The 18573-nt window shown below is 45.7% G+C and overlaps 1 protein-coding gene across 5 annotated transcripts in view; it reads left to right on the top strand.

Moving 5' to 3' along the window:
* Window positions 1-18573, top strand: part of LOC115111704 (ceramide transfer protein) — a 34579-nt gene that overhangs the window by 13435 nt on the left and 2571 nt on the right. The window contains exons 4-15 of one of the 5 annotated variants that reach the window (XM_029638042.2): window positions 7217-7324; window positions 8387-8525; window positions 8729-8812; window positions 10851-11008; window positions 14181-14273; window positions 14574-14660; window positions 14931-15017; window positions 15600-15677; window positions 16402-16497; window positions 17990-18122; window positions 18252-18322; window positions 18432-18560. In XM_029638042.2, the coding sequence (XP_029493902.1) occupies window positions 7217-7324; window positions 8387-8525; window positions 8729-8812; window positions 10851-11008; window positions 14181-14273; window positions 14574-14660; window positions 14931-15017; window positions 15600-15677; window positions 16402-16497; window positions 17990-18122; window positions 18252-18322; window positions 18432-18560 (1263 nt within the window). Of the gene's footprint in view, window positions 1-7216; window positions 7325-8386; window positions 8526-8725; window positions 8813-10850; window positions 11009-14180; window positions 14274-14573; window positions 14661-14930; window positions 15018-15599; window positions 15678-16401; window positions 16498-17989; window positions 18123-18251; window positions 18323-18431; window positions 18561-18573 lie in introns of all 5 variants that reach the window. The other 4 variants (XM_029638041.2, XM_029638040.2, XM_065011641.1 and 1 more) reach the window with 4 other exon arrangements.

Raw genomic sequence — 18573 nt, 5'->3', positions numbered from 1 at the left:
TGATTGATTGATGGTAAGTGAATGCGGGAGGTCCTGTACAAACACAAACTGACTCCTGTATCTCAGTAAATTCTGTACGGCCACTGCAGAAGTCGGATTTACCATGCAGAGTCTTTAACCCACTCACTCAGCCATACCCACTGCAGGAGTGGAAATGTGTCTGCACTGCCACCTACTGACCTAACAGGGACTTGCATGTGGACTTCCTTGGACGCTTGACTCTCTTGTGGTGTGTGTGTGTGTTGATGGTTCAGTGTGGTGGTATTGATCCAGATTTCAGACAGCTCCTGGGTGTAGTTTATACTGCACTCTACATCACACCACGGACACACAAGATTAGTCATATATTGAAACAGTAGATACTAGAAGGCCATTTTAAAAGGGTTGTTGCGCTGTGTCAGCTTCTCCGGTGGGTGGGGGCTAATACGAGGTGTTTGCTTTGTGGGAGCGCCTTGGAAGTGGTGACACGAGTCATTTGGGATGATGACTAACTAAATGACCTACAGAGACCACTCAGTCATTGTCCCTGTGAGTCATGTTGTATTACACCACAGTACTTCAACAGAAGAGTTGGGTTAAGTCCTTCATTTGACTATACTTCTAGGGCCTTTAGATGTTAACATGGACATTGTTCAACTCTTCTGGTCGCATCTTTCAAATTTGGTCAAGGTTATTTTTTTTAAAGCACTTCTAATTTGCGTAGCAGTAAAGCTGTGTGTGGTCCTGGACAGGTGTTTTACTACTCTGAATTGCAGCTCTTGATGAATAATGCATGTGTTGTAGTCAGCCATCCGACACAATCGCAGATATCAAGTGGTACCGCACATAACGTAGTCAACGCTACACTTCGTGAAAGCACTGCTCGGCTCAGACAGGACTATTCCATTTGCAGGCACTGAATAGGGGGTGGAAAGGGTGGGGAAACTCAACACCCCTCTAGACTGGTTGTTTGAACAGTCCTGCCCCAGAGGAAGCATAACAAGCAGACTGGAAAGAAGGAGAAAGACAGAGGGAAGGGGGAGAGACTAGTAGTTGAAGGAAAGGGAGGGGGAGAAGACTAGTAGTTGAAGGAAAGGGAGGGGGAGAAGACTAGTAGTTGAAGGAAAGGGAGGGGGAGGAGACTTGTAGTCGTAGGGAGGGGGAGACTTGTAGTCGTAGGGAGGGGGAGACTTGTAGTCGGCGGGAGGGGGTGAGAGACTTGTAGTTGGAGGGAGGGAAGGGGAGGAGACTTGTAGTTGGAGGGAGGGAAGGGGAGAAGGCTTGTAGTTGAAGGGAGGGAAGGGGAGAAGGCTTGTAGTTGAAGGGAGGGAAGGGGAGAAGGCTTGTAGTTGAAGGGAGGGAAGGGGAGAAGGCTTGTAGTTGAAGGGAGGGAAGGGGAGAAGGCTTGTAGTTGAAGGGAGGGAAGGGGAGAAGGCTTGTAGTTGAAGGGAGGGAAGGGGAGAAGGCTTGTAGTTGAAGGGAGGGAAGGGGAGAAGGCTTGTAGTTGAAGGGAGGGAAGGGGAGAAGACTAGTAGTTGAAGGAAGGGAAGGGGAGAAGGCTTGTAGTTGAAGGGAGGGAAGGGGAGAAGGCTTGTAGTTGAAGGGAGGGAAGGGGAGAAGGCTTGTAGTTGAAGGGAGGGAAGGGGAGAAGGCTTGTAGTTGGAGGGAGGGAAGGGGAGAAGGCTTGTAGTTGGAGGGAGGGAAGGGGAGAAGGCTTGTAGTTGAAGGGAGGGAAGGGGAGAAGGCTTGTAGTTGTAGGGAGGGAAGGGGAGAAGGCTTGTAGTTGGAGGGAGGGAAGGGGAGAAGGCTTGTAGTTGAAGGGAGGGAAGGGGAGAAGGCTTGTAGTTGAAGGGGATAAGACTGAGCTCCAGGTGGATGCTGCTGTTCTCACCAAGACATTGTGAGAAATGAACCGGGCCCATATGCATTGAATGCATAACCTTATTAGGTTGTCCACCTACGATGCTCAGAATGACAGGAATCACATTTAGATGATGGTAATTAATATTAACAGAACATGCAGAGATGTGCGGTCCTTACCGAATTCTGATGTGCACTTTGAAAATGATAGAATAACTGTCCACATGTACTTTTCCTAAGCCAACAAGACCAATAACGAACCGCTGAATAACCAGCCTATGTAAATCTACTCTTCCCCATGGTAGAATAGTTGACCTATTCTATTGGTCAGCTTGTCGACAAAGAAATGACCTATTCCAAACAGATTCTGGGACAGTTGTGGAATGATGGATCACAAATTCATACAACCACTCATCCTAGGTTACATTAAAAAAACAATCTGATACAACAGATCAGAACGTTTAGCTTAAAATATTATTCATTGACGTTAGAAGAACTGCAATGAGCTGTGCTTCAGTAGGCTACATGCAACTGTTTGTTCCATTAATGCAATTAACTGCAAAATACCTTGTCAAAAGCGCACCGCACCTGCGAACGGTTTCTTGTGACAGAAATGCAAATATCCATTATAGTTTTAGAAAGAGGGGAGTTGTAATACGCAGCGACTTTGCATGGGTTACTAATATGTCTGGGATTGTGCCTATGGGCTGATTTTTGGCTTGGCTACTTTGAAGCAAGTTGAGACGAGCCTTTTCATAATATGTAGTAAAATCTGGATGTAGTAAAAAGGTTTCAAACTATTTTAAGTGCATGTTTTCAAAATGCGTATGGCCTCCAGCTCATTGCAAAGTGGCGTGTGACGCGCTGATGAAGCCTGCCTTCCGTTTGCTGTAGCAGTGGCTCACCTGTCTGACCCATTTTCCACTCAAAAGGCTCATTGTACATGCTGTACGGGTGTGATAAATACGATGCATAACTAATATACTGTACCCCTGCCAACTTCATTCCACTAAATAATGCAAATGAACCTAGAGACCGATAAGCCTGACCAGTCAAAGGCATTTCCATCAATAAATAGGCTAAAAAGCATTATTTGGCAATCGTTTTTTTTCTTCTCCCGGACAATTGGCCATCATCGACGTAATTTTTTTATATATATTTTTTTTTTATCGACTTTTAAGCTTTTTTATCGCCCAAAAGCCAACTAACGGAAAACCCTGGTGTGTTTGAACGACTCCGCTCCTCTCTCACTCATACAACAATCTGGGCATGGCTGGTCTCTCGCTGCTCTCTCTCACTCAGTCTGCTTAACAAGCAGGAGAAACCAGCGCCTCGCTCCTCTTCTTAGTCCGCACCTCCTCAGGAACAACTGGTCGTTGAGGCCCCCCCCCCCCCGCCCCTATTCCTTTGTTCCTGCTCCATGAGGTGAGCCGCTGCTTTTCTCATCTTTATCTCTTCCTCCTCTTCCTCTCTGTGCCACAGTGAGACCTGTCTGCAGGGCACTGTCTGGGAATACTGGATTACATCCTGGGAATAGCAGGAAGAGTGGGAGTGTTGTGGGAAGGTGCAGCAGGCGGAGGCCGTGATGAGGCCGGCCGGCCGGCAGGACAACTGCAGCAGAAGAGTCCTGTTCTGCTTTGGCTGCTGGAATGGCAGAATGGTGGGCTTGCCTTTAGCACGATGGAGGGCATGCTGCCAGCAAATCAAACAATAACTTCAATGAAGCTTTGTCAGCATGATGGCTGCTTCAGATCCAAAACGGTCTCCTCTCTTCTTCACATGCACTTACTATGTGTGATGTTAGCATGCTAGCGCGCTAGCCACAGCACGAGCTACTAGCTTCAATGATTCACCACGGACCGACTGTAAATTGGTGTTGGTATGCTATGCTAGCCTGCTGCATGCTACTCCTCATTATCAAGCACTTTGTCTCATTGGTCCCTGTGTGTTTAGTCATCGTGTAAAGGGGGAGGGCTGTGGTTGATGCAAAACTAGTATTGAAACTGAATGGGTTTATCGTTGAGAGAATGCCTTGTGTCTGTTCTTTTTATGTCATTTTTGTAGATATATATATATATATATATATGGCTAATTGTAAATATAATAGATACATGTGGATAAGGGAATGTTGAATGCCTAGCTCCTAGCCTTTTGTTTTACACATGTCTTTTTTTCTCAGTAGAAGTTAGTTTGTAAGTGAATTTGAATGCCGTATAAAACCATAATATACCGTTATGTAACCAATGTTCCAGTGGTGTGGACACGTCTGTCAGCTCTCTGTTACGATCGGACCTTTCTATGGATTATACCTGTAACGTAACTACTTCCTGGTCTCGGGCACAGTGGAATAGGACATAAAGGCCAAATGGAGATGCTTTTGAATAGTTAGGCCTATTGTTTACTCTAATTCAGTCATGGTATGCCATTCACTCCGATCAAAAGACATCCTCATAAGATTGATGATGGACTTCTCTGTGAACATGGTGATGTGCATTCCACATGAGGCTGCTGAGAGGAGAACGGCTCATCGTAATGTCTGGAACGGAGCGAATGGAATGGCGTCAAACACCTGGAGACCATGTGTCTGATGTATTTGATGCCATTCTACTCCGGCCATCACCACGAGCCCGTGCTCCCCAATCCAGGTGCCACCAACTTCCTGTGGCGCATTCGCTCAACTGCCTGATGCCTGAGTTCGATATTTTTTTCCCCCTTCTGTTATGTAGCCGTTGCTTTGTCTGGCAAAAGCAACTGACTCCTCTCACTGTTTATCACGTGGGTCTGAACGTCAGCCAGGCTACATGTGGCTCCCCTGTCTGTCCCCTTCCTGTCAGAGGAATGTGTTTGCTGCTGTTACATGCTCTTGTGACACCTGCTGGTAATGGGTGAGAGGCCAACCAGTAGCCAGAAGGTTGCTGGTTCAAGTCCAGGGCCAAGAAATACAAACAAGCGGAATATGAAGTTGCAAGCGGAAGGCTGCTGCTTTCAGATCCCATGTACTGCAGGTTACCATCTCCTGCCGTTGTGCCCTTGAGCAAGGCAACTAACCCCTAAAATAGCTAATGGGGTGTTCTACTCTGGCTGACTGACCTTGTGCTTTTCACAAACAAACAGAGTAGAAGAAGACTTAATATCACAGCAGAGAGGAATTAAGTACTGTTGAAGTGCTATTATTCTGCTCTTCACTCCACCGAGCTGAACTGTGCTCCTAGTCTCTAGTCAGGACAGGTGTTAACATGTTGCATCCTGACTGCTGATGAGTGTAACGGATCGACTGGTTGGTGACCGTTGAAAGTGGTACAAACAGGAAAAACTTGAGGTGTGTGTCATATCTTCCTCGTCAAGGCATACAATGCACCTGGACAAGCCTCCTATAGGCCTCCAAACCAGGGTTTCCATTAGCCGGTAAATGTAAGAAAATAAATATGAAAAGCCGATTTAAAAATGAAAAATGTAAGTACAATTTATGCCAGTCATGAAGATGATAATATCCATTGCAAAAATTATTTTTATTCATTGACTGAAATATCAACTTCAAAGACATACTTCATAGGCTAATAAATCCTCAAGCTGCTTGGAAATTAGTGTAGTGTTTTTCTATTTTTCCTCATGTAAAACACTTGCGGTTGTCATAAGGGGCTTCAGCTGTGTTTACCAGACTGGGCAACTTTGGCAAAGATTGTGTTGATTAGGCCTATCCCCTTTTCCAGTGTGCCCGCCAAGAGGGGCTTCGTTCTCCAAAACAGATGGCCTCCAGTTCGTGCCTTCTTGAGCACAAAGTAAGGAGGCTGATGCTCATCGCAAGCTTCTCCAAGGAGTTGGACAGTTTTGACTTCCCAACAGCAGCTGCTCACTCTGCTGCAAACGCAAGTAAATTAGAGGCAAATTGTTGTTTGTCAGGCCCGGTCCTAGCAATTCTGCTGCCGCCCTAGGCAAGATCAACATATGCTGCCTGTGTCATGTGTAGTATAAAGATTTGGAATGGATTGATCAACTAGAGTAGTAATGTGTACCATGCTTAATTGGTTGATTTCAGTTGAGCTTATTCAATTGGAAACGAAACATCGCTGCCAACTATTTACATTAGTTTGTGTAGCAATCACTAGGCAGCCAACTGCTTATAGTAGGAAACAGAGTTGTTATCAGTAATCCACGTAGCTCACACAGTTCAAATTACAATAAACCGAACATTTAACATCATCCAGTAGAACTGTAAAAAGAGTGAGATATAATTTGAAGTGCTTTCATAAATGCATGGCGTGGGCCTCGTTTTACAGGGAGCGTTGTAAAATTAGCTTTCTTTCAATGAACCAGCCTTAAAAAAATTGTTTACATATCGAATTTGCATGTCCAACATCAGTTAAATAATTTCTTTATTTTGAGGCCTCCTAGAGTGTCCTCTTTCCACTGCTGTAGTGCTGAATCACAGCGGGAGGGGCAGGGCTGACCCGGTCATGGGTAGAAGGTATTCCAGCTTTTGTCAAATTAACATACCCCCCTCACCCCCAAAAAATGTAAATCATTTTTTGGTCGTTTTAGGTAACCCTAACCCTTTTCCTAACCTTAACCTAATTCTCCTAACCTGTTACGAAAAGTCAAATCAGACGTTAATTTGACAAGCTGTATCCCTTCTAGCCGTGACCTGCCTGCTGGCCCTGGTGTTCGTAGACAGCGGTGTTTGATTTATTAGACCTAATTTAAAATGTTCATGCCTAGGCTAAATTAAATTAGAGCGGCCTAGTTTTTAAAACAGCTGTTTTATTTATTAATAAAACGTTCATACAAATAGCCCATAGGACATGTCGTTTGTAAGTTATATTATGCAATTATTATATTTTGACTTTGTTTTATTACTGTGTAGGTGAGTTGTTCTTCTTGGCTAAATGTTTTTCTTTTATTTTTTATGATTTATTATTTATAGCAGGAATGAAGACATAACAGGAAATGTTTTGCTTTTCAATAAAATCAGTCATCTTGGTATAAGAACATCATTCTAACTTTACAGGCTAATTTCTATTCTGTTTCAAATGAATTCCAATAATGTAAATGTGATTTTGAGCACCGTAGGTGGACACCCTAATGCGTTACGCACCCAAAGCATTTTGGATGTCTGGTCAATTTCTGAAATGTCCGGTAAATGAAAATCTTGCCGGTCATGTTGTCCTGCGCCAAATCTATTGGGTCACATGGGTTAGGCATAGTCAGTATTCCTGTCTCCCCTTCTTTCATATAGGCCTATTTCTCTCTGTACACATCCTGTTTCTCTGGGTTTGATTTACTCCACTCTGTGTCTATTCTCTGGCTGGGGGTATGTTGTTTCTCATTACTATGCAGACTGATCTGAGGTGTTATCCTATCTCTCCCTCCCTTTCTCCAGGTGGAGTCGGGGTATGGTTCAGAGTCCAGTCTGAGGCGTCATGGTTCCATGCTGTCTCTCACCTCCGCTGCCAGTGGCTTCTCCGCCACCTCCACCTCCTCCTTCAAGGTAAACTACCACCACAACACTGTTTGAAATTACAGCCCCTGGAAAGGTCTAGGCCAATGTTTCTTAATCCTGGTCCTGGGGACCCAAAGGGGGGCACATTTTACTTTTTGCCCAGGATCAGGTGTATAGTGCTAGGGGGGGGGGCTAAAATGTACACCCCTTTTGGGTCCCCTGGGCCCAGTTTGTCAAAATGTTTAATCGGATCAGAATGATCTGTATTCTGTCATCCTCCTTTTTTGCTATCCCGGATCAGATCCATCTAGCTATTTTTGTAAAAAAAAGTTTGAAGTTTATCATAAAAAAATAAACTGATAAAATCATTCTGATCCAGATACCACAATATCAAGATCACAGAATCCGTTTTTTTTCTCCCCCCAGTGCTTTGAATACACCTACACTTTACAATCTACTGGACAGGTTGTGCTTTAACTTCTACACTGTCATAGGGAAACAGAGATGAGTAAACTACATGAATAAAGCTACCTTAATTACAAATAATAGAGCCTGCATATCACTTATAAGTAAGTAGATGCATTTATTTGACACTTCTCAATATAACAACTGATCACATGCCTATACTGCCGTCAATTGAACATAATGAACCTTTTGGTTTTTAAATTGTAAGAAAGTTTTTTTTTTTTTACTTCCTCACCTTAGTTACATTTGACATTTCTTGGTTGTAGAGCCTTTCACCTTTCTGAATCCACCCTTCCAGGGGGATGGAGAGAATCCAGATGTTTAGCATCAAAACTATTCTAATCACTACCCTTGAGAATTGAAAAACTCAAACAACATTTGATCCTGATTGAAAGGTGTAATTGGATTACTGAATCCCTTTCCGAAGGATCCAAATCTCCTTTTTCAGTTTGGAAACGCAGTTCTAACATTTAATCCTATACAATTGCCAAAATCCGATTTTAGACCATTTTTGAAGAACTGGGACCAGGATTAGAAAACCCTGCCGTCGTCAGCCCTCCCGTTCATTCCCAATGCATGATTGTTGAATTATTTTCACATGTAACGGTGAACCCCTGTGTTTGTTTGTGTGTGGTGTTGGACCAGAAGGGCCACAGCCTGCGAGAGAAGCTGGCGGAGATGGAGACGTTCAGAGACATCCTGTGCAGACAGGTGGACACGCTGCAGAAGTACTTTGACGGCTGCGCAGACGGCGTCTCCAAGGACGAGTTCCAGAGAGACAAAGGTACAAATGGATTTGACAAGAAACGTCTGCTGAATAATCATTTTAAAGTTCCATTTGGACTCTTGTACTTGAACTGGCCATTACAACTGCCTCTGTCACAGAGATGCATTTGCTCTGTATTTCTATGGTGTAAATACCACACCTGCCTAGTGGTTCCCCAGGAGGTAGATCAGTGATGGACTCTTGTTTGTCGTTTCCAGTAGTGGAGGAGGATGAAGATGACTTTCCCACAAGCACGCGTCCCAATGGTGACGGCCTTCACAACAACAACGGCAGCAGAGAGAAGTGTGAGTAACAGTGTAGGTTTAAGCAATAAGGCCCATGGGGGGGTGGTACAGTGCATTTGGAAAGTATTCGGGCACCTTCACTTTTTCCACATTTTGTTACGTTACAGCCTTATTCTAAAATTGATTTAAAAAATCCCTTATCAATCTACACACAATACTGCATAATGACATCACAATACCCCATAATGACCAAGTGGAAAAACACGTTTTTAGACATTTTTGCACATTTTATTAAAAATAAAAAAACGGATACTTTATTTACACAAATTGGAGCTCAGGTGCTTCCTGTTTCCATTGATCATCCTTGATATGTTTCTACAATTTGAATGGAGTCCAACTGTGGTAAATTCAATTGATTGGACATGATTTGGAAAGGCACACAACTGTCTGTATAAGGTCCCACCTTTATGGTCGAGTGACCAGACGGAGCTACTCCTCAGTAAAAGGCACATGACAGCCCGCATGGAGTTTGCCAAAAGGCACCTAAAGGACTCTGACCATGAGAAACAATATTCTCTGTTCTGATGAAACCAAGATTGGCCTGAATGCCAAGTGTCACGTCTGGAGGAAACCTGGCATCATCGTTACGGTGATGCATGGTGGTGGCAGCACCATGCTGTGGGAATGTATTTCAGAGGCAGGGACTGGGAGACTCGTCAGGATAGTGCATCATCGTTACGGTGAAGCATGGTGGTGGCAGCACCATGCTGTGGGGGTGTATTTCAAAGGCAGGGACTGGGAGACTCGTCAGGATAGTGCATCATCGTTACGGTGAAGCATGGTGGTGGCAGCACCATGCTGTGGGGATGTATTTCAAAGGCAGGGACTGGGAGACTCGTCAGGATGGTGCATCATCGTTACGGTGAAGCATGGTGGTGGCAGCACCATGCTGTGGGGATGTATTTCAAAGGCAGGGACTGGGAGACTCGTCAGGATGGTGCATCATCGTTACGGTGAAGCATGGTGGTGGCAGCACCATGCTGTGGGGATGTATTTCAGAGACAGGGACTGGGAGACTCGTCAGGATAGAGGGAAAGAGCAAAGTACAGAGAGATCCTTGATGAAAACCTGCTCCAGAGCGCTCAGAACCTCAAACAGTGGCAAAGGTTCACCTTCCAACAGGACAACGCCCTAAGCACATAGCCAAGACAACACAGGAGTGGCTTCAGGACAAGTCTCTGAATGTCCTTGAGTGGCTCAGCCAGAGCCCGGACTTGAACCTGGTCGAACATCTCTGGAGAGACCTGAAAATAGTTGTGCAGCGACACTCCCCATCCAGCCTGATAAAGCTTGAGAGGATCTGCAGAGAAGATTGGGAGAAACTCCCCAAATACATGTGTGCCAAGCTTGTAGCGTCATACCCAAGAAGACTTGAGGTTGTAATCACTGCCAAAGGTGCTTCAACAAAGTACACAAAGTACAGAGTAAAGGGTCTGAATACTTATGTAAATGTAATATTTCTAGAAAACTTGTTTTTGCTTTGTCATTGTGTAGATTGATGAGAAAAGACGACAATTTAATCTATTTTAGAATAAGGCTGTAACGTAACAAAAAGTGAAGGGGTCTGAATACTTTCAAATGCACTATATATGGCCAATATACCATGGCTAAGGGTTCTTATGCACGACGCAACACGGAGTGCCTGGATATAGCCCTTAGCCGTGGTATATTGGCCATATACCACCAACTCTGAGGTGCCTTACTGCTATTATAAACTGGTTACCAATGTAAACAAGTAGTTTTGCGTCATACAAGTAGTTTTGCCTGATATACCACAGCTTTCAGCCAATCAGGACCCAAACTACCTGGTGTATATAATCACACTTATAGTAACTACTACTGGAGTTGCTACTACTCATAGCAGTTCCTTTGAGGAAGGCTCTTGACCCCTAAATAGCTCTAGGGGTGCTGCACTGTGGATGAGTGTTCTCGTCCCAAATGTGTGTTTGTGTAGAATTTGCGTGTTGTGCATCAAAATATTTATCAGGTATTTTTTCTCTCTCCATCTAACAGTCTCTCGCTCTCTTTTTGTTCTCAGTGTTTCTCCCTGCCAGTCCTAAGGGCATGAATGGGATCGATTTTAAGGGCGAGGCCATCACGTTTAAGGCCACTACAGCTGGGATCCTGTCTACCCTGTCCCACTGCATCGAGCTCATGGTGAAGAGGGAGGACAGCTGGCAGAAGAGGCTGGACAAGGTATGTCACAGCCTACTGCTTCCACAGCCAATCACATGTCTTCTTTAGCCAAGGTCACTGGAAGAATTCAACCCCTCACCTCCCATGGAAACTGTTCCCCAGTCAGGTTGTTGTTGCAGAAGAGGATGCGTTGTCAATCAACCTGGCGGGTAACATAGAAGTGGACTGGTGTGTTTATGGTTTGAGCCAGTGAGCAGACCGTACACCTCTCATGTCAAGGTTCATGTAACTGGATGGGATGGGTGCATCCCGTCAATGCCCCACCCAGCCGAGATAGGCCACACTGTTGTGCAATAATAGGCAAGTAGATCATTTGTAAAGAATTCATCTTTTCAGGGGAGATCATGGTGGATTTGCATTCTATTAGGCTCTCATGTGATCTGTTGAATGACCGAAACATGGCCAGGTTGACATTCTTTCTGAAAGCACTTTGTAGTGAAGGCACTTGTTAAACACCTTTCAAGACACTCCTGCTTCTGAAGGTAGAGTTTGACTGTTTATTTAGACATTGCATGAAATAAACCACCCTTCAGCTGCCAGGGCTCAAAACTGCGACAAAAACACTAATTTTGAGCATTTGCCTTGGCAGTGCGACATCGGTCGCTTGGGTGTCAGTGAAGAAAATGTAGCTGGTCGCATTTAGTTTTTGGTTCACATTTCACTTTTTAAAATGTTATTATCAAGATGTATTCAAACAGCAATGGGTGTGTAACGATGGGTATGCAGACCAGGTATTCAAAAAGTCTTGGTTGAATCTTTGCGATGCACAATTCGGTCATCATGCCCTGTTTGAATGAACATTTCTTAAGGTTTTCTCAGTTAAATGTTGCCTGCAAAGTGAATGGTGTCCTGGTGATTTGTATCAATCACGGGGCATTTGTTTAGTAAACTCTGCCATCACATGTAGCCAAAACACTAGTAGCCAAACATAATGGTACCTTCCTAGGCGCTCAATTTAAAGGGCTTAAAATTCAAATGTTATATTATTTTAACTATACCCCCAAAAAAAAAAAATGTTCCCAGACATCTAAATTGGTCTCCTGAGGTGGTTTAAGGATTGTCGTGGACGTAGAACATCACATTTGTTGTTGAAAAACAAAAAGTAATTTGAGAGTGAAAACATCTGAGAACTCACAGGGAAAATTAAACTGGGAAAACTGAATTGGCTGAAACATGAAAGTGATTTTATAGGGCCCTGTAGTGACTGTTCAGATCTCTAACAAGTAACAACCTTTATGAGATGGCGCAACAGTTTCATTTCTTCCCTCCAGACAATCAATGTAAATATGATATTGTCATAATAAAACGTAATTATTTGTGTATGGATGGTAGGTCATTATAGGCTTTAGGCTACTTGTTCAGCCCACAAATTAAAGATAACGTATTCTTGTCATTCGGGCCGGTAGCTTTCAATTGGAATTGGTCCAATGTGCCACTGGCAAATGTACCTGAATGTCGAGCACTGCGAGGGCATGTTAACTTGAAATATGGCTAGTCATTACTAGCCTGGTTCTGTACGGAATGCAGGTACGTTATATGAGACTCGGGTCATTATCGGTGCGCTGCGACTCAGGTCATTATCGGCGCGCTGCGACTCAGGTCATTATCGGCGCGCTGCGACTCAGGTCATTATCGGCGCGCTGCGACTCAGGTCATTATCGGCGCGCTGCGACTCAGGTCATTATCGGCGCGCTGCGACCAAATCATGTGCTGGTACCATTTAACTGAGATCGTTTGTAGCACCAACGCAGCCAGTGGAAAACGTCTGGAGCCCTGGCTGCATTTCTGTAAAGTAAGGTTTTAATGGGGATATGAATGGATTAAGAATTTAGATTGGAGTTTGTAGATACTGCAGTCTGTTGGTATCCGCCCCCTACTATGCATCAGGCGCATGACAAAGCTCCACATCCTCACCCTGCTCAGCTGTCGAAAAACCAGTTCTTCCATCTTATTCCCAAGGCAAGTTGCCCAACCCCCAAAAAAGGTAGGAACAGGCTGCAGTTGGCTGATGCTACCGGATTGACACTAGCGTGGCCGGGTGTGTGTCTTGAGCGTAACCCATGTGGATCAGAGAGAGAGCGTCACAGGACGGGACACACACCAACACACAGACTGGACTTCGTAGTAGGATGACTGCTCGGACGTCTTGGTACAGTCTGTCTTCCCGGAAGCCCTCGTTACGCTTGGGGGCCGACTTCCTGAAATACGACGGCCGGAGATGGATCCCACTACAGACATGCAGCTTCTTCTTTACAGTAGGTGTGGACCTAGGTCTCTGCTATGGTTACTACACTCCACAGTGGATTGGAATACACTCGAAATGGAACCTAGAACCAGAACTAACTGCTCTACTTCAGTTTTCTCCTTCCCTCCACTATTCTAGTTAATATTTGGAGTTGTATTTGTAATTGTTACAAAGTGGTAGTGTATGACAATGGGGTTTTATTCACTACTTTGACAGATCTGTTCGTTTCGAGGTGGAGATCTTCATTCCGAAGGTACACGTTCTTTCTATCCTCCGTCAGTACAGTATGTAATGGACCTGGGGTAGAGATGAATCAGTACTGTCGTGGTCCATCTCGTAACACTTTGCGCTCCTCTCTCTCTCTATCTCTCTCTCCACTCCTTGTGACAGGTTCTCAGGCCGGTCGGCCAGGTTTAGTACACATAGATGGGGCACAGTGAGCTCGTCTCAGGGGTTGCCAGACAAAGGCGAGACTCTCTCCTCTTGAGTCAGTTTTACTTGCCTGTGGTGGAGCTTGAGACTGGAGGTTAAACCAGTTTGAGCAGAAATAAACTCCCAGGCGTCTGCTGGCTGGCTGGCTGGTAATGTAGGCCTGGATCACAGTGTGCTGATGTACAGAGAGAACACACACACACACACACACACACACCAACGGGGTCAGGATTGAGAACTCTTTTGTGAACTAGACTGTTTTAAGATCAGTGTAAGATTATCTCCAGCAACGCTTGTTTTCTGTTCATCCTCTGAAAGTTCAGGGTTGTTGGCATTGACAACTGTGGTTGATTATGGGCTTTTTAACCAGCTTGATAACTACCTTTCTATGTTTCATTTTAAACTAGCGTGAGATCCTACCATAAACGCATGCTCTACAAGAACAGTGTTCCTTCCAGTTGACGTGTGTGTGTGTGTGTGTGTGTGTGTGTGTAGGAGCTGGAGAAGAGGAGGAGGGTGGAGGATGCCTACAAGTCGGCCTTGAGTGAACTGAAGAAGAAATCTCACTACGGAGGCCCCGACTACGAGGTAATAATTCCAAACCTTTCAAACTGCCGACACTCTTGACACTTCCACCTGTAGTGATGATGTATACTGGAACCACATGAGTGATCTTAGTCATGTTTTACCACTGGCTATTCAGTATAGATACTAGACTAGAAAATGGACATATTGCGGCTCATGGTTTTGACATTGTATTAGTCATAGTGGGTATTTCTCCGTCAGATTGCGGGGCATTGATTCCTGTTGCATGAGATTGATTTGGCTACTAGATGCTACATCCTGACCTGGAAGCAGTACGTCTGTCTGACTGTGGTGTTTCTACAGGAGGGTCCTAACAGCCTCATCAACGAGGAGGAGTTCTTTGATGCGGTGGAAGCTGCCCTGGACAGACAAGACAAGATAGAGGAACAGGTAGGTTACACTTCTACATGCTGTATAGATCTGAGCAGCCTCTAGAGGGAAAAGCAATATGGTGGGTTGTCCACCTTTCCTACTGCAGAGAAATCCTTTCCTTTCAGATCTAGCATGTAGATGTTGGACCTAGAGGTGTGAGCGATTTAAAAAAATAAAAAATGTATATATTATTTTTTTTTTGTAAATTTTATTTTAAATTGGACAACCTGAGCATTCTGAGAGTAATGTGGTGTTGATGTCTGGTTGTGTGTTCCTCCTCCGTGTCAGTCAGAGAAGGTGAGGATACCCAGACTGACCCCCGTCCCCCCTGGAGACGCATACTCCGTCATCGGAACACACCGCTTTGCCAAACAGGTACTCGCACACACAGACCAACTAAATATGACAGCGTGTCACCAGTGCATTTAGCACAGTCAAGAGTCTGTTCAGTTGATATGGTTTGTCTCTTGACATTCTTCCCTCACTATGAAGCTGTTTCACTGTAACAGGCCTGCCAGTACATGGCTATTGGCGTCTTCTCCTCTGTAGGCCACATAGAGAGACATCTGAGATCGTGTGTGTGTGTGTTGGTTTGATACGTTTTCCAACATGGGTATTCTTACTGGGCCTTTCTCTAGTGGTGTTTGTGTGGGATTTCCTCTACTCTCCAGACAGGTTGTTTTACGCTGGGTTTCTATTGACCTCGTATTGATTTAGTCTGTTTTGTTTTGGGTAACCCTCATGTAGTGAAGGGTGGTATAAACCCTCTCTGCTCGTCTTTCACGTGTGGCGGCATCCTGGGTCTCATTCCCTGGATGTTTTTTCTCTCCTCTTTCTCCCCCTCCTCACCTCTTTATTTCTCTCCTCTTTCTTTCTCCCCTTTTCCCCCTCTGTTCTCTCTCTCTCTCTCCCATCACACTTTCTCTCCACTCCTCCCCCTCTTCCTCTGCTGCGTAGCCCCATAGCTACTCTTCCTCCCTGTCCTCCGTTGAATTAGTCAGTGCCTCAGATGATGTTCACAGATTCAGCGCACAGGTACTGTATGTGTTGAGCGCCGCTAGCGTGTCACCAGCCCCCTGTGGATGCACACTGCCCTCTACTGACAGATTGGCTGCATGGGAATGACTAGGAGCTCTAATACACACTGTGCTGTCTACATAGCTTCAACACTGACTGATGACCTGTTCTTCAACTCGTTGTCTCGGTCCATCTTCCTGATGCACTTCAGTGTGTTTCCCCCACCACCACCACCCCCGAGACCTGTCTTCACACTGTCCAGGGCTGTCCTTGACGAATCCATGTTCATTCCTTTTGCAAAATGATTAGAAGACATCTGTTATCAGTGTAGGCAAGCTGAGCTACAGGGCAGCTTAGATTCACGAAAACGTTGAGAAAGGGCCTCGTCATCGACATAACACAATGATATGGATTGAATTGTGTCTAGCATGAGAGGGAGTGTAGAGCTACGGCCACGCCCCCTGACCACCATCTGAGCTCAGCGGATGCAATGCACGACTGGATTCCTGTAGTTACCCCTCCCTCGCCCCCTCTTCCTCCCTCGCTCCCTCATTCACTGCATGATCAGGCATGGACCCCAGCAATGTGAGCATCAACTGTGCTGTCTGTATGTCCTGTACCTTGTCTTCTTCTCCCTCCCGGTGATACTGTCTCTCTAATAGTGGCATGTAGTTCAGGCAGAGACTGCTACACCGCAGTGACTGCAGGCCCGCTACATCTGACGTCTGACTGTCTGTCTCAGGTGGAGGACGTGGTTCAGAATCACATGACCTACTCCCTGCAGGACATGGGTGGCGACGCCAACTGGCAGCTGGTGGTGGAGGAGGGCGAAATGAAGGTGAGGCTGCCCCCTGCGTGCCTAGTATAGAAGACTACCTAGACTACCTACCCTCTCACTCATACTGTGAACTGTGATGTGTGTGTATGGGTCCAATATGGCTACTGTCGGTGTGTATGGGTCCAATATGGCTACTGTCGGTGTGTGTGGGTCCAATATGGCTACTGTCGGTGTGTATGGGTCCAATATGGCTACTGTCGGTGTGTATGGGTCCAATATGGCTACTGTCGGTGTGTGTGGGTCCAATATGGCTACTGTCGGTGTGTGTGGGTCCAATATGGCTACTGTCGGTGTGTGTGGGTCCAATATGGCTACTGTCGGTGTGTGTGGGTCTAATATGGCTACTGTCGGTGTGTATGGGTCCAATATGGCTACTGTCGGTGTGTATGGGTCCAACATGGCTACTGTCGGTGTGTGTGGGTCCAACATGGCTACTGTCGGTGTGTGTGGTTCCAATATGGCTACTGTCGGTGTGTGTGGGTCCAATATGGCTACTGTCGGTGTGTGTGGGTCCAATATGGCTACTGTCGGTGTGTGTGGGTCCAATATGGCTACTGTCGGTGTGTGTGGGTCTAATATGGCTACTGTCGGTGTGTGTGGGTCCAACATGGCTACTGTCGGTGTGTGTGGGTCCAACATGGCTATTGTCGGTGTGTGTGGGTCCAACATGGCTATTGTCGGTGTGTGTGGGTCCAACATGGCTATTGTCGGTGTGTGTGGGTCCAACATGGCTATTGTCGGTGTGTGTGGGTCCAACATGGCTATTGTCGGTGTGTGTGGGTCCAACATGGGTGTGTGTGGGTCCAACATGGGTGTGTGTGGGTCCAACATGGCTATTGTCGGTGTGTGTGGGTCCAATATGGCTACTGTCGGTGTGTATGGGTCCAACATGGCTACTGTCGGTGTGTATGGTTCCATCATGGTTATTGTCGGTGTGTGTGGGTCCAACATGGCTACTGTCGGTGTGTATGGTTCCAACATGGTTATTGTCGGTGTGTATGGGTCCAATATGGCTACTGTCGGTGTGTATGGTTCCAACATGGTTACTGTCGGTGTGTATGGGTCCAATATGGCTACTGTCGGTGTGTATGGGTCCAACATGGTTACTGTCGGTGTGTATGGGTCCAAAATGGTTACTGTCGGTGTGTATGGGTCCAACATGGCTACTGTCGGTGTGTATGGGTCCAATATGGCTACTGTCGGTGTGTATGGGTCCAATATGGCTACTGTCGGTGTGTATGGGTCCAACATGGCTACTGTCGGTGTGTATGGGTCCAATATGGCTATTGTCGGTGTGTATGTGTCCAACATGGCTACTGTCGGTGTGTATGGGTCCAATATGGCTATTGTCGGTGTGTATGGGTCCAACATGGCTACTGTCGGTGTGTATGGGTCCAATATGGCTATTGTCGGTGTGTATGTGTCCAACATGGCTACTGTCGGTGTGTATGGGTCCAATATGGCTACTGTCAGTGACTGTGTGCTATCTCAGGTGTACAGGAGAGAGGTGGAGGAGAACGGCATCGTTCTGGACCCTCTGAAAGCCACCCATGCAGTGAAGGGTGTGACCGGACATGAGTTGTGCCACTACTTCTGGGACACGGATGTACGCAACGACTGGGAGAGTGAGTCTATCTGCCTCTTTAATCATCAGATTAACTTCATAGATTAGAATCTTTTTGTTTTCTTAATTTGCACACAACGTCTTGAATTGTTTTTTGTTTTTGTCCTGTCTTGCTCTATTTCCCTTCCAGCCACCATTGAAAACTTTAACGTGGTGGAGACGCTCTCAGACAATGCTGTTATAGTCTACCAGACACACAAGGTAATATACCCCTGGTTCTTCAGGTTCACTGTAGTCGGTCAGGCTCTCGTACAGGTGGGTTGTCTTTGGACAGGTCACCTTTGACTGACAGCCAATGGTTGTGTTTCAGAGAGTATGGCCTGCCTCTCAGAGGGATGTCCTCTACCTATCAGCTATCAGGAAAATCCTGGCGACCAATGAGAATGACCCAGACACGTGGCTGGTCTGCAACTTCTCTGTAGATCACGACAACGCCCAGGTGAGTTCCACAG

The sequence above is a fragment of the Oncorhynchus nerka genome, linkage group LG27 (assembly GCF_034236695.1).
Source record: "Oncorhynchus nerka isolate Pitt River linkage group LG27, Oner_Uvic_2.0, whole genome shotgun sequence".
NCBI classification, from domain to species: Eukaryota; Metazoa; Chordata; class Actinopteri; order Salmoniformes; family Salmonidae; genus Oncorhynchus; species Oncorhynchus nerka.
The sequence above is the reverse complement of the archived record's forward strand: the minus strand, read 5'-3'. Positions and strand labels throughout refer to the sequence as shown.